General features: G+C 32.5%; 1 protein-coding gene across 1 annotated transcript in view; it reads right to left on the minus strand.

The window, feature by feature from the left end:
- Nucleotides 1-15,575, minus strand: part of LOC106469441 (phospholipid-transporting ATPase ID-like) — a 98,434-nt gene that overhangs the window by 51,181 nt on the left and 31,678 nt on the right. Inside the window, exons 7-9 of the mRNA XM_013929935.2 lie at nucleotides 14,345-14,415; nucleotides 13,769-13,851; nucleotides 3,013-3,260 (exon numbers count right to left, since the gene is read on the minus strand). Of these exons, the coding sequence (XP_013785389.1) occupies nucleotides 3,013-3,260; nucleotides 13,769-13,851; nucleotides 14,345-14,415 (402 nt within the window). The remainder of the gene's footprint in view (nucleotides 1-3,012; nucleotides 3,261-13,768; nucleotides 13,852-14,344; nucleotides 14,416-15,575) is intronic.

The following is a 15,575-nucleotide window of genomic DNA, read 5'->3' on the forward strand; positions in this document are numbered from 1 at the left end:
ATGAGACAGCCAATAGGGTTCTACCAGAAAGACCCAACAAGGCATGTCCTGTATGAGGGAGGAAGCAAATGGGGGAGGGGGTTAGCATAAAGGAAGAGATTGGACCAGTCCTGACTGAACATTTCCACTGCCAGTGCAGATTGTGCCACCAGGTGAGATCATCATACAGAGAAGGAGGAAGATAAACAAGGGATCCCAAGAGAGGTTCTACTGATCATGTAGTCCACTGTAAAAGGTACATGTGAGCATAACCCATGGGGACAAGGGGTTCTATGGAAGCCCAAATTCCCAAAAAAATTAGGAGAGCTTCTTGTGCATGAGGAGAAGGAGAGGACAATTCCATGGCTTGTAAATGAAATAGAAAAGGCTGTGCCCTGCTGTGATGGGAATTAAAGAACATACACAAATGAACCAGATACTGGGTGAGTATGAGATTAGATTCTTCAGTTTTACCAGCCAACCTTGGCAAACCACCTCCCTGTTGGGATGGAGCTAAAAGAAGCCAGTCATCCATATAATGGTGTAATCTCAATCCCAAGCCATGAATGTTACAAGCAAAGACACATACTACATGATAAAAATGTATGGGACTGGTGGCAGCTCAAAAAGGAAGAGCTGGAGCTAATGACTTTGACTTTGGTGTACAAATCAAAGGTAAAGTCTGGATGCTGGGGAAGTGGGTATTTGAAGATAAGTATTGAAGATTACTACCTTGATCATTCAAAGTGCCAGAGAAAACAACCACGGGAAGGTGAGAAAGCTCTCAAAAGTAAAACAAGGAAAGTCGAGAAACTGATTGAGATACGAAAGATCTATGACCAAATGTCAATTCCCATTTTTTGAGGGGAATGACAAACAACCAGGCGAGAAACCCTTTTGACAGCATTCTTGCTCAAAGGGTCTGACACTGTCTCAGAGATACAGTGTCAAGATAAAGGATCTCCAGGAGGAGGGAATGGGAACAAGAGACAAGGGAGAAAGATGTGAAAAACACAGGGTAAGGCATTCTCATAGAACTTGTAACACCAAACAGTCAGCCACAAAAGGAATCCATAATCAAGACAAATATACCCCACTATTTCTGAAACCAGAGGATAATCATGAACAAAATTGTTGGCATTGAAGCCTACATGCAAAGAAAGAACAAGTGGAAGCAGAGGAATGGGATGGGAGGACAGGAAGAGGTAAAGATGTAGAAGGATTGTGACACTGTAATGGAAAGAGAAGGAGCTTAGGAGAGGCAGGGCACAAAGGAAGACAAGGAAAAATGTTGGCATGCAGCCTCAGCTTGTGACTCCAAAGAATCAGAAACTCCACTTAAAATCATTTGGTAGAGGAAAGGAGCAAGACAAAGGTCCCTGAGATAAGAGGGAAGTAAATGTACCTGGACAAGAATGGCATCTTTCCCTAAAACATCCCAGCAACAGAGTAACCAAGTGAGAAGGGACAGGATCAAAGAAGAAGAATGTGCCAATATAGAAAAAAAGAAGGGACAAGTGTCCATTGAAAAACCCTTCACGGGAACAATGACTTGTCTCTAAAAGAAGATGGAGGAAAGATAATTGAAAATGGTAATGAGGGTAAGGTAAAGACGTGAAAATTGAGCCTGAGAAAAATGTACAGAGGATGAAAGATCCAAACTCTAAGCCTGCAGAAGAGACTCCAGAGTTTGGAAGTCCAAGAAAGGGACTTCAGACCAATTATAAGCCAAGGCAACAGAGTCAACCAAGTAAGGAAGATGAGGCATGGATGCACCAGAGAGAAGTCGAGGTTCAGCATAGACTCGAATATCAGGAAAAGGAGGAAAAATGTAATACTCTGAAGAAGGGGATGAGTAAAGAAGGGAAAGAAAGTGAAAAATCTTAAGAAACACGAGAGAGAGAGAGAGAAGGTAACAAACCTAAGAAACCATGTCAAGGAAAGATGTAGAAGATCGATGCAGATCCACAACAGCACTAGAAGAAGTGTTAGCAAAAGTGGGTGGATGTGGGGAAAGACAAAATCACCATCATCTCAGATGAGATTCACAGGAGGAGAGATATCTGTGTCAGGTTTATAAACTGTCCCAGGCCACATGTAAGATTCACAAGTACATAAAGGTTGAATGTTCGCGCATGTATACCATTAACCATGTATTGCCTTATAGCCAGGGCACAGGACAGATAGATTATTTGGCATCTGTCCTGTGAAAATGGGTTTTCTCCAGGCACTCCGTTTTCCCCCACATCAAAGTTATCATCTGGGCATTGGACCTACTGCCACTGTCATTTTTTTTTTTTTATGTAAGATTCCATTTCCCATGGCACAATAGCCATTACATCTTCACCAGACAAAGAAGCATTTGATGCCTTAGTAGTTGCCTGTCTAGAGTGAGCCAACACAAAACAGAGTGGAAGTTCCTGTCACTTGGAAATTCAGGATGTGGAAAATAAGAGCCACAAAATTTGCAGATGCAGAAATCTTTAGATCAAAGAAATAAAGTAATATTTCCACAATGATGGAGTTTGTAGATACTTCTACAACAAAATATGTATGTTGAGAAATCTCAGGAGAGCAAAAAAAGACATGTCTGAACACGAGTGCTAAATTGAGAGATGATGATTGAACAATCAGTATAGAGGGAACCAGCTGTACTTGGAGACTATGTCACACTTCTACTGGTGGAAGGTTGTCACATACTTATTTACATCCAGCAACACAGCAATACCACATGAAAACATGTGAGATTAAGTGGGAGTCTCAAGGCTAGAGGACGGCAAAAAAATATGCATATAGAAAGCAGCACTGACTTGGGAAAAGTTACATATCATATCAAAAATGTATGTTTTCAGATTTTACATATAAATTATAAATTTAAAAAGAAAATATTGGAGAAAATGTTTCTTCAAATAATTCAAGTAGTTTTAAAAGATTTAAGGAAAGTAAGTTTTAATAATTGATAGGTTATAACAACGAAGTGAAAGAAAATTTCAAAAAAGAGAAAAAGAGTGATTAAAAAATTAACATACATACCCCAATGATTAAAATATTTAACAAGCGGTCTAGGCTTGTGCGCTTGAACATAGTTTTCCCACTATTCTGCATTAGTTTCGTGTCACGGCCTGCAAAAACCACCAACCCGTAACACCAGCGGGTGTTACGTAAAATGCAGCCTCTAAGTAGCATTTTATCATTGTCAAGGGAATAGGCCTCACCCTGCCAATGTAATGTTCCCTCAAATTTACTTAAATTATTATTAGGAGGCTCGCAAGTGATTTCACCTAAGAGACAAAAACAAAAAATCATGTCTTTATTAATCAATAAAATATACAAAATATAGAAAACAATATATATCAAATACAATGGAATGGAATTTGAGAAATTAATTTTTCTAGTTTCTCAGAAGTCTCTAAAATATGTTTTATGTAAACGTTCCTCATGTAAATACCTTTAAGTCAATGGAAAATACAAGAACCAAGGTTTGTTCATGTTCACATGAAAGTAAACAAGCTACTCATTAGCATTTGACATCTCTAAATGATAAGTAAATGAAAATAATATTGCTTGAAAATTACTAGACTGTTTAATTTATTTCATCTTTGTATAGTATTTACATTTATGTACCTCATACCGCTTTCATCTATGACTGTTACATAATTTTTTGTCTCAATAATTTAGGTACTAAGAAAACTATTTATACATAAATTTTTCCTTATTTTCCCTATTTCTGTGCATAATATTTATGTTTTTTACCAGGTAGTCCAGTATTATAAACTAAGACAGTCTTTATGATTTTCATATTTTAATAATACATAATGATAAATACAACTTTTTCCAATAACCAAGTTCTGCAATTGTTTAAATGTGAACAAAATAAAAAGTAATTACATTTATCTCACTGTTTACACACAAATAAGTGAATAGTACTAATACATTTTCGTATATATCTTAGGGCCTTTGAACTACAATTTATATTGAACAATATTTTATGCAACAATAGAAAAAAAAACCACTGTATATTGTTTGATCAATTTATTAAGGCCACCACAAATACACAAGTAACATACCACTGATACACAAAAAAATTTAAGCAGTCTTACAACATGTCACATTATAACTCCAGACACCACAGTATATTTCATGAATGTTACAGATATTTGGTAAAAAGCAAGAACTTAAAAAAAATCACAAAGTTACAATCACTGGTGTATGATCTTTATGAAATATTGTTTCCTTTACATGGGATTCTTTTGAAGGTTAATATTATGAATAAAATTTTTCTGGACATCTTCAATTATCTTTTTATTAGAGTGATATTATGGTGATTGTCTGGTCTGATATCATGTCAGGATGCTTATAAATTGACAACAGAGCATACAATTAAGTAAATAAACATAGAACTCAACATTATAATCAATTTATGAATATTACATTAAATTATCTATTTCTGGAACTTACTATGTTGTAGTAGGTATTAACCCTTTATCATCTTCAACCATATATTTACTCATGCCAGACATTATCTCCACCCATATATATATATATATATATACACACACACCGAATGTCTCACACACCATCTAAGTGCCTTGCACCTGGTTTGCTGTGTTCAAAACACTGCCTAATCATGAGAGAATATTATGCTCAGATGCTGACTCATTTACCCCAAAACCATGGCTAAGAGAGGACCCATGTGCTTGACAGGTGATGTACTCGAGCGAGCTTTGTTTGAAATAGAAAACATGGAGGCAGATGATCCACTTGAGCTAGATAATGATGATGACATTACTGGTGTTACTGCAGAGAATAATAACAAGACAGTCACTGAGTCTTTAAGCAGTGACAGCGAGGAAGCAGATTCCAACAAAACTGTGGCAATCACAAGTGGAACCAGTGTTGCAAGCTGTCCTCCTATGCTGATGGCTGATTTTGACAAAGCTGACTGGTAGTGGTAGGGTAGAGATTTTTTGCCACAGCTGTTTGATTTCGATTCCTCTCACAGTAGCATTGCAAGAAATGTAGAAATAAGTGATAATAGTAGTGAATTGGAATATTTCACACTATTTTTTTTTACCACACACATTAATAAAAATAATAGAGACAGAGTGAACTAAGCATTATTTATTTATGAGAGAGAAGTTAGGAGTGACACCACCATCATATTTACTTAGGTGGAAAGATGTAAAAGTGAATGAGTTGTATGTCTTTCTGAGATTGTGTATGTTAATGCCTCATGTGAAAAAAAAAGGAAATGAGTGAATATTAAGCCAAAGATAATCTAACTTTCACACCAATTTTTTTTTAATTGTTGCCAAAATTGCACTTGCTCCATTTCTCTGATAACTCTGTTCATTCAACAAACACACTGAAGAAAATAAATTCAGTGTTTTCCTACCGGAAAGAAAAAATTTTGAGTGGTATTTTATCCCTTCAAAAATGTAGCAATTGATGAAAGTCTGATTTATTCAAAGGCTGTCTAGCATTCAAACAGTATATTCCAAGCAAGAAGCATCGTTTTGGCATAAAAATATATGTTTTGTGCAATTGTGAAAGTGGGTTTGTGCTTGACCTCATTATTTACACTGGAGCAACAACAGAAATACCATTTAAGGACCCACTTGGAGTATCTGGAACAGATGCGAGACAAATCATGGAACCATATTTTGATAAAGGACACAGCTTATTTGTTGATAACTGGTATACTAGTCCACAAGTTTCCTATTTTCAAAAAAGGTTGGAGCTTGTGGGACAGTTCGTTACAATAGAAAATTTTTCCCTGAATTAAGACCTGCATCAAGAAGAGAAAACTTCACTCTTCATTCAAATAACAGTTTAGATATGAAATGTAACAATAAACATGAATTTAATATGTTGACAACACTCCACGAAGGAAAAATGGTTGATACTGGTAAGAAAGACAGAATAACTGGTGAAAATATAAAGATTCCTGATGTGATGGGCTATACAAATAATATGACACTCATTAACAAAGCTGATGTGCAATTGGCTTTGTTAAAATTACACAAGAGTCACTCAAATGGTATTGTAAACTATTCCTTCATTGTGATCCTAAATCCATATAACATGTTTCTGGTGAAGCCAGGAATGTGACCCAAATATTGAATATTTTGTCTTTACATCATAAGACAAATATTTGAAAGGTTTGGAGATGATGTCCAGCCACCAAAGCCAGAGAGACATAGTGCAATGGAAAGGACTGACACAAATAGGTTGTCGCTTCAGTTTGGTCACTTCTTTAGTCCTCTTTCCAGTACAGAGAGAAAAAAAACATGCTCAAACAAGATGTTTGGTTTGCTCTACAACTACATGTAGGCCTCGTGTGCATAAGGATACAAGATATTTTTGCAGTGTATGTAGTGCTCCACTTTGTTTGACTTCATGGTTTGAAGATTATCACACTCTGAAAAATTTCTAGAGTATGATCTAGTTGCTTTTTATTCAACTTCATAAACTCAAATTGTTATGATAATGGAAAAAACCTTTCCATGGATGATAAGGGGTTAAGATAACATTTAACAAATAAATATTAGTCCAGCAAAAATATGTTTTCACCTTCAATTAATTGCTTAAAAATATTTTTTTCAGTGAACTGGTAAATAAAACTATACCTAATAGCATATTTTGTCATTTAACTCTAAGATAACTGAGTTTCCATATGGAGAATTGTCACCACATTGTTCACAAAATGGCAGAAGCATTGATAGATTCAGAAGTAAGACCCAGTAATTACCAAGGTGAGGTTAGCATCATTTAAGATCATTTACCATGAAGCTTTCATAAAAATTTAATTCAACAAGCAAAACAGAAATATTCAGCAGGATTATACTTATGTTAAGCCAGTGTGTTATTTCCAAACCATCATCTAATCCTATACGTTTAAAGTATTGAAATTTATGTATTCCTGTACTAAAATTACAAATGCTCTCAATATTTCATAAATCATTTCCTGAAGTATTTTGCTCAATATAAATTTATTGATATGAAATATCTGCATGCAATAATAGACCTTCTTATGGATACTACAGTTCTGGCTAGGTGCTGCTTGAAAAAAAAAACAATGTGACCTGGTTTTAATTAGGATCCAACTTTTACATACTTTTTTTTACAGATTTTTTCTCTAAAAAATATAAAATACTTCTCTAAACTTACAGAAGTTTTCAGACACTTGATCATTAATTTAAAGCTTTATTTTCTTTCAATATTCTATAAGAGTAACAAAAACAGTCTATACGAGATAATTTATAATACCAAAATAATAATATAAAGAAAAATATTTATCTGGATATAAATTCACAGTACTGATTAGCTTGCATATACATATTTATATTTATGAACTACATGATTAAGTGCTTTGCATTTTATGCGTGTTATCTTACCAGTATTTTGCTGTATTGAATAATGAATAAAATATTGATTAAAAACCAACACTGTTTTCTCTCTAATTTTTTCAATTATTGTTTCAAACCAGAGGAAATCTGGATAATTTGTAAGAAATGTTAGGAAGGACACAAGCATAAAGTTGTTCTAGGAAGCAAGGGCTCAGCATCTGTAAATATAGTGAGTACAAAAAGAGAACCCACTATCAGTGCAGTTCAAGGACATTTATGTATACAGAATGATGAAAGCTATTCACAAACTCTCAAAGGATTACTGCAGATAAAGAAAGACACTTCAATATAAGTAGCCTTGCAAGAACTTAAAAAGAAGCTTAAAATCAACTGGAACATCTTTTGATTTCATACCACACTGTTTGTTCTGTAGCCAGGCACAAAAACTCTGACATAAACAAGTTTTTGAATGATTAATTTGTGTTTGAATTGAAAAAGAAGTTTCAGGACACTTAAAGATATGTGATAAGCAAAATGATAATTGTACTGAAACTTGCTTCTTCTTTGTATCAGTAAAAAAGGTAAATGACTTGAAATGTGGTTCAAGAAAAGCAGCTTTGTTTAGTAGATCAAGAACAGGTTCAGTGTAGTGATCATATAAATTCTCTTTCCTCTTCAGTTTCATCATTTTAACAATCCTGCAGTCAGAGTCAGAGTTTTTCAAAATATTATAGTAGCTTGTGTAACAGTGCTCATATCAGAGACATACAAACATATTTCTGAGCCCCTGAAGCCTCAGTGATCTCAACAAATGGCTTCATTACTTGTACAAGCAGTTCCATATTGGACAATTCTATACCAATTGGCATTAAATCACTTTTCTTGAGTTCCAATAGCATAGCACACAATGGTTGTTGCTGCTGGATTATTCTTTCAACCATATAGTAACTGCTATTCCACTGTATTACTATGTCATTAACAAATGAAAGCTGTTTGTGGTTGAGAGCAATTTACTTTTGATGCAACAGGTAATATGATTTTGGAGAGTAATTAAAGTGAGCTACAAGTTTTTTGCACCTACCGATCACATTTGATATCTCTGGCAACTTTAAAGCCTGATCAACAGCAAGCTACAGTGACATGACTGAAATGTGGCAAATGAAGAATTTCAAGCACCTCAAATGCAGCAGTGATGTTTGCCCCCATTATCTGTAGTAGCAGCAATTATCCTATAAAATGGTAACTTCCACTCAGTTAGCATATTGTTTAGCTCTGCTAGGATATTCACACCTGTGTGACTTTCAGTAAACTCATGGGATGCTATAAGTTAACTTTGTAGCTTGAACTGTTGTGCAATGAAATGAACTGTAACAGCACCTTATGACTGTTTTGCTCGTGATAGCCACATGATTAAGGTAATAGCATAACATTCTACTCCATCAAGATGCTGTTGACTTTAAACTTCTCCCATTGGTACAATTCCTGCATATAATGACAAGCTATAGTCTTGCGATCTGGAGGTGACTAGCATGGCCCAAAAACCTTAATCATATAACAGAAACCAGGAACATTAACTATATGGAATGCTTGCATATCTTTAGCAAGAAAATAACATAATGAATTTGTTAGGTACTTCCAGCAAGGGTTGCACTTGGTGAGTGGCAAATGAGCCCCAAACATTGCTGAAAGGTGCTTTTGTGAACTCAGCACTTGGCCTTTACTCCCACTGCTTTTCTTACTTGCATTTGCAGCTTCTTTTTCTCTATTTCCAATGCTGCAAAATCACTTGGATGTACATTGCTTAAATGTAAACACATGTTAGAAGTATTTCCACAATATTTGAATTGCTTGCTACAAACTTCACAAGTTACTTCAATTAATTTTCTCTTATCGTTTTGAAAATACACCCATCTTTTCATGGAAAACCAAAAATCTTCCAAATCTTTCTTATAAAGCCTTCTAATGGAATCGATTCCATTTCAATTGTGCTTAAGCCATTATTACTCAAACTAATAATACAATCATCCATCACATCATCCCTCATGTCAACTGCCATATTTAATCCTCGTTTTAAAGAAAAATGGCTGAGTGATCATGTGATATGGCAACAAATGTGCATATGTAAGTATCACGTGCACTATTAGAATAGTATGCAGTATCACATTCATTAATAGTTCTTAACTATTTCAATAGTGAATACTATCAATACTACCACTCAGGCCTAATGATTAGCTTCCACTTTATGATCTTGTTGATATTTTGAAGCATCATTTACATGGAACAAACATAAAGGCTTACAATATTGTGTGATATTTGAAAAGAAGGTTGCAAGAATATGTTTGAGATAACATTAACATGGCTGAGATAGATGGAAAAGCCAATGTTTTATCTTTAAAGAAAACAGCATCATCAATTTTAAATTAATTCTACCATCAAGTGAAACCTTCAGATGCAGACCTTGCAAAACTTCACATCTTGTCAACAACTGCCATATTACTACACAATGATATAAATACATTAATTTGTTGCAAATGTTCTTATCAAGAGATTAGTTAAATATCTGATATTGAATGTTAACTCTCTTTCATACCACAAATGTTATGTGCATTTCTCAGTGAAATCTTAAAGCGGACAAACTCTTATCAAAAACACTTGCAATTGGTCAAGTCATCATTCAATCTGCATGGCCACAAATAATAACTGCTCCACTGTAAATCAGTTCTGCCATTTAGAAGCATAGAATGTTTGCTTCGACTTTGTGAGTTTACATTTTCATTCACAAGGGAGTTTGTTTGTTTTACTTTGTTTCTCCAAGACCTACTGGAAGCAGCAACATGCCAGGAGGTTCACTTCAAATTATTGCAGACAATGTCGATCATAGCATTGCAACCACAGATGGTCAAGATACTTCCACAAAAACCTATAAAGAATGAATAAATAAACCATTTCCAATGGGCAGATAGTATGTACTATCATAAGTCCAAGTGAAATGGCCTCTCCTATGCAAGTATCAAAGAGCCCCTTAAAGTTCATGCCTCTAATGAAATAAGCAGAACTTGATACTTTGTGGAAATTTCATGGCCCTTAAAATCTCGAAGACCTGGTTGATCAAACAGTGAAAAATGGTGTTTATCCTAGAAAGTCTGCAGCAACTAGTGTTGTGATATCATTTACTTAGCATTATATCTCTATACTTTCTGTAACTTTCTGGTACTTTGCTTAAAGAGCATTTTTGCTCTATTGGTAAAGCTTTAATCAAAAGGTTTTGTGGCAAAATGGTCTATATCCATAGTATAAATATTAAACATTATATGAATGGGTGGAGGGATAATGCCACTTGACTGTAACATTGCATGTATTTATTTTTCAGTATTCAAATTATCTTTAAACTTCATTAATAAATAATGGTTTAAAATGAATTTAAACACTGAAAAATCTGTGTCCTCAACACTAGACAAGAATTAAAGATGTCCCCTTATGAAATGATACATTTCAATCCATCTCACAAACATAAAGTTGATTTTGGATTATCTTATATTATTTTAGTATTTGTTGTAGTCATTGTTTTTGTTGTTGTTGCTGCTGCTGTCAACATTTCTGTGGCTATTGCTAATGTTGTTCCTTTTGTTAATTTTATCATTGATTATTACTTTTTATAACTCATTTTAACCCTTTCACAATGGGCTTGTGTATTTTACACAACCTTGTAACCATGAAGGTATACATACTATAACTCTGAAAATACTTAATTTATCTTAATGAAATTTGACAAGCATTCAGTAACCATTACAAGTCTTTTGTAAATCAAAAGTTTTAATTAAGTATTTTTATTAAATCTTTGTCCATAAATATATGGAGTCAGGGTGTTGACTACTCCAAGTGCAAAGTGATTTTCATATTAAGATCAAAAATACTTTTCTTCAACTGAAAATTTTAAAACTTCATTTGTATAATCCTTGAAACCTCTTAAATCAATATGAGACATTTTTTATTTGTTATTTTCTCTACCACAACTCTGTACAGTATCAGTTGATTTGACTCCTTGTAACCACCATAAAAAAATTAGTAAATAAATCTAAATTACTCTATTTATTTTCTAGAATGATTGCAAATTGTAACAGGAAACCATAATCGTTTATCCTAAATAACTTAAAGCTTGTAACACCATACATCTGATTATAGTTAATTTTGTTGTTTTATTGACCTTTTAACCACCTTTAACTAATAATCCTGTCATACAAGTTGTAAATCATTCAGTGGACATGCAGCTCAATTTACCACATTGACTGACAAGTTGCTCACAAGCATATCTTATGAAGAATATTTATTGTTTTTATTTCTTTGTTATCTTACCTAATCTAGCTTATCTAACCTAACAAGTTTCTAATTTTTACATTTTAGTTACTTTTATAATAATAATAATTAAAGAATACACATGAAAAACTAGAAATATACTTACCTAAGTCTACTTTCTTGTTGACTGTTGATGAAACTTTAGTCTACTTTTATATTAATGGTGCTACTACACTAAATGTTTTTTTATTTAACTAAGTAATGTACCTTAGGACACAAAATAGTAACATACAAAAAGCAAACAATGTTCTCTAAATATTGTAACATTTCTGGCTTTCTAACTATGCAATAAGAGCCTATAAAAATTCAGCTAAGCTCATCAATGTCATTTTCATGAGAAAAAAATTCAAAATAAACAACAAAATAGACAATGCCCTGTCCAGAAAACAATTTAATATAAAACGCCACTTGACAGATTAAAACTCTGGCTTTTTATTTGTTATAAATAATATAGTATAAAATGTCAAAGAGAATGATTGACAGTTTGTAAAAGAGAATGTGACAGGTGGATGTGGCAAGTGAGTCTAATTTTCTAGTTTATGGCTCTGTAAACTAATAAGATTGAAAGATATAAAATTATGCTTTGCCTGAGTAATATCTATATAATAAGCAATTTACATTAAATTCTATATTTCACAGAGAGGTGGTAAATAAATTAGAAAAGAGGGAAGACCTAGAGAACAAATGTCAAAATTCTCATACTAAAGATAATTGAGGATTTTTTTGTATTTCCTTATAAAATTAAGAACTTAAAACTTGTATAATATTAAAATTTAATTTATTAACTACATTTTAATGCTAAGTTTATTTGTATAAATTGATAATAAAATAGCTTAATTAAATTTTGAATGTAGCTCTGTAAAAGGTTGTGTCATGTACACTTTGACCTACCTGTTGTGAAAAGGTTGATGTATATGATGTAAATATTTAAATATCGAGTGAGATACCTGTTGAATTTTTGAGTTTAATAGCCTGGGTAGTTTTTGTTTAAATTTAAAATAACACAATGAAAATACTTGTATCTCTTGCATATGAATTTCATACTGTGTGTATATTTTGTCATATTTGGATTTTTTTTTTGGAAACAGATTAAAAATATATCTTCCTAGACATTTGCTATGTTGTTAATAAAAGGTTTGAGCATCTAAAAGAGGAAAAATTAGCTTTAAAGAAAGTTTAGGCTCTTTTTTGAAGTAATTTTACTGGACTATATGTTAACAATTAGATCAAAGGATTATGTGTAGGTGTGTTAGTTACATTATTTTTTCTTTTGTAGATAACACTTTGGATTACATGCTGATTATTACACAAATTAGTAAGAGAAACTGCTGCTTTTTCAGCATTTACATTGTAAGTCAGTGTATAGAAGAGTTTGAAAACTAGTCTTAATAACACAACAGTTAGAACAAAAGTTTTACACCCTAAACATTGGTCAAGACAAATGATTTATAAGAGTATTTTATACAAGATTTTTCTACTGTTATAATGGTGTAAGTCTGCTGGGTATGTAGTAGATTGCCATAGGAAAATGTTTGCAGTGAGTTTGATAAAACCAGTTAATTAAAAGAAAAACAATTAAGCATAATTCCTCTGATTTAGAAAAACTAAATAAATAAATAAAATCTCACAAAGACTTGGATTAATTTGTATACATATATAAATTTCATAATATGGAGAAGTGATTTTGTTTTTGATTTTTTGACTTGGGAAAATCAACCAAAAATTATTAAAACTGAAAATCCTAATTACTTAATCTAACTTATGCATGATACTTATATTTTTCATTTTGCTGTGTTCTAGTCTTACACTATAGATAGTTTGTATCTACAAAGACTGTTATTAAATACAAAATGATCTACATTTGATATACTTCCACTCTCTCACATCATATCTCTACATTAACTTTTTACGAAAGTTTATACTGAGTACATCTTACAAGTTTGTTATCTAGAAGGTAGCTGAAATATTTGTTAAAAAGTACAATTTATTTCAAAGAAATCTAACAAATTTTTTGAATAATTACTGAGAAAAAAATATTACCATTTGAAATATTTTAATTATTAAATATATGATGCTCTTAGACATACCATCAAAGTTTCCAATATCTACATTGTTCTCTCCCAGCTCTGCAGTTTCTGGTAGTGCTTGTCTACATTTTAAGTTTGTTTCTCTGAAGACATAAAAATAACACAATAAAAATTCCTGAGGCTCTTTCATGCATAAAATTCATCCATTTTCAGTCAAGACCATTTAAACAGAATATTCAACAGTAATAATCAATAATACTTTTAGGATAACAGATTGCTGGTACTATACAAAAAAAAAAACATTACTACTACCTCAGCTGTGCAGAGTACTTAGCTTAATTCCCTATTTTTTGTCATTGATTCTTTAAATAATCAAATTCTTACAACAACTACAAAATAAATAACTCTATGGACTAGGGTGCTTTAGTAATGATGAAAATAAACTTGGCTTAGTTATTTCTTTGTTGGGAATTCCCTAAATAGAAAACTTTCTTATTCTAGTGACTAGCAAAAATGACTTACAAATAGTTCAGAACATTACAATACTTAAATCTTATCTTAAACACAATTCACTACCTAGAGAAACTGTGGATTAGGAAACTTGCCTTAAAAATAAGGCTTTTATAAATATCTTACCCGTCCAATTCAGCTGTTTCTACATAACAAAGGCCATTAGGTTCACTGGTGGATAACAGTAGTAAATCAGCCTGGAATAATTTTCAGAATATGCTTTGAAAAACTAACACTTTCTAACAATTGGAAAGAAATATTCAATGTAAATAAAAAGGAAATGTATGATGAAACTCAGCACTATTTGTAATAGCATTTATGAATCGCATCCTGTTACATATAATGTTTTTTACTAAAGAATAATATACCCTTCAATTATTCTTGCAATATTGCAAACATTATTCTCTTTTTTAGAATAACTACTAAATGCAAAATTATTTAGAAAATGACTAACCATTTCTATTTAATATAAAACTTTTCTCATACTTCATTTTTTTTGGACAACTACCAATTGAAAAATGCTCGCTCAGAAGCAGTGAAACCCAGAGGCATTTCTCTTATGACAATTTTTTTCTGTCACCTTATTCTAGCAAACACTTGTGCACAGCAGGCTGTTGAAGAACATTCATATGTGTCATGTACACCTAATAAGGTAAGCATGTTACTTCATCTGTTTACATTGCATTAATCTGTGTTGTATTATCTTACAAGAAACAATATTTTGTTCTCATGAGATTGCTTTGATGCTGCTCGTTTTTTACTAGATTACACTGTAACATTGATAAAAGCTGGTCATTAAATCTGTGATGATACAATCTTTACCTTCAAGAGGATCTTTTGAGAACAACTTTACATTTTGTTTCTTGTAGTTGCATACCAGTACATGTGTTTATTCTTTGTTGTACATTTGTTATTTATTTTGAATATGTTTAGTGTAGTGGCTTGGTGGACAAAAAGCTAATGCAGCAGTAAACTGTTGAAAAACATTTAACATTCAATTGAATGCATATGCATGTGTGTAGCTTAAAATTTATTCTCTATAAATAGACATAAAAAACTTATTTAAAAAGTGGGAATGTGGATTGTCAAAAATGTACAGAAACAAATTGAATCAAAATGCAAAAATTATATTTTTAAGCCTACAACTAGAAACTCTAAAAAAAAGTAAACAAGCAGAGCTGGAAATAGTGTCTACATTATTTTCTGAAGCTAGAAATCCATATTTTGACTCCACTAAAATTGATAAGTACTGAAGACTTGGAGTCAAAATAGGTATTTGTTCTTAGAAAATAATGTAGACACTATTTCCAGCTCTGCTTGTTTACTTTTTTTTAGAGTTTCTAGTTGTAGGCTTAAA

This window comes from Limulus polyphemus, unplaced genomic scaffold (genome assembly GCF_000517525.1).
Source record: "Limulus polyphemus unplaced genomic scaffold, Limulus_polyphemus-2.1.2 Scaffold3488, whole genome shotgun sequence".
Taxonomy (NCBI): domain Eukaryota; kingdom Metazoa; phylum Arthropoda; class Merostomata; order Xiphosura; family Limulidae; genus Limulus; species Limulus polyphemus.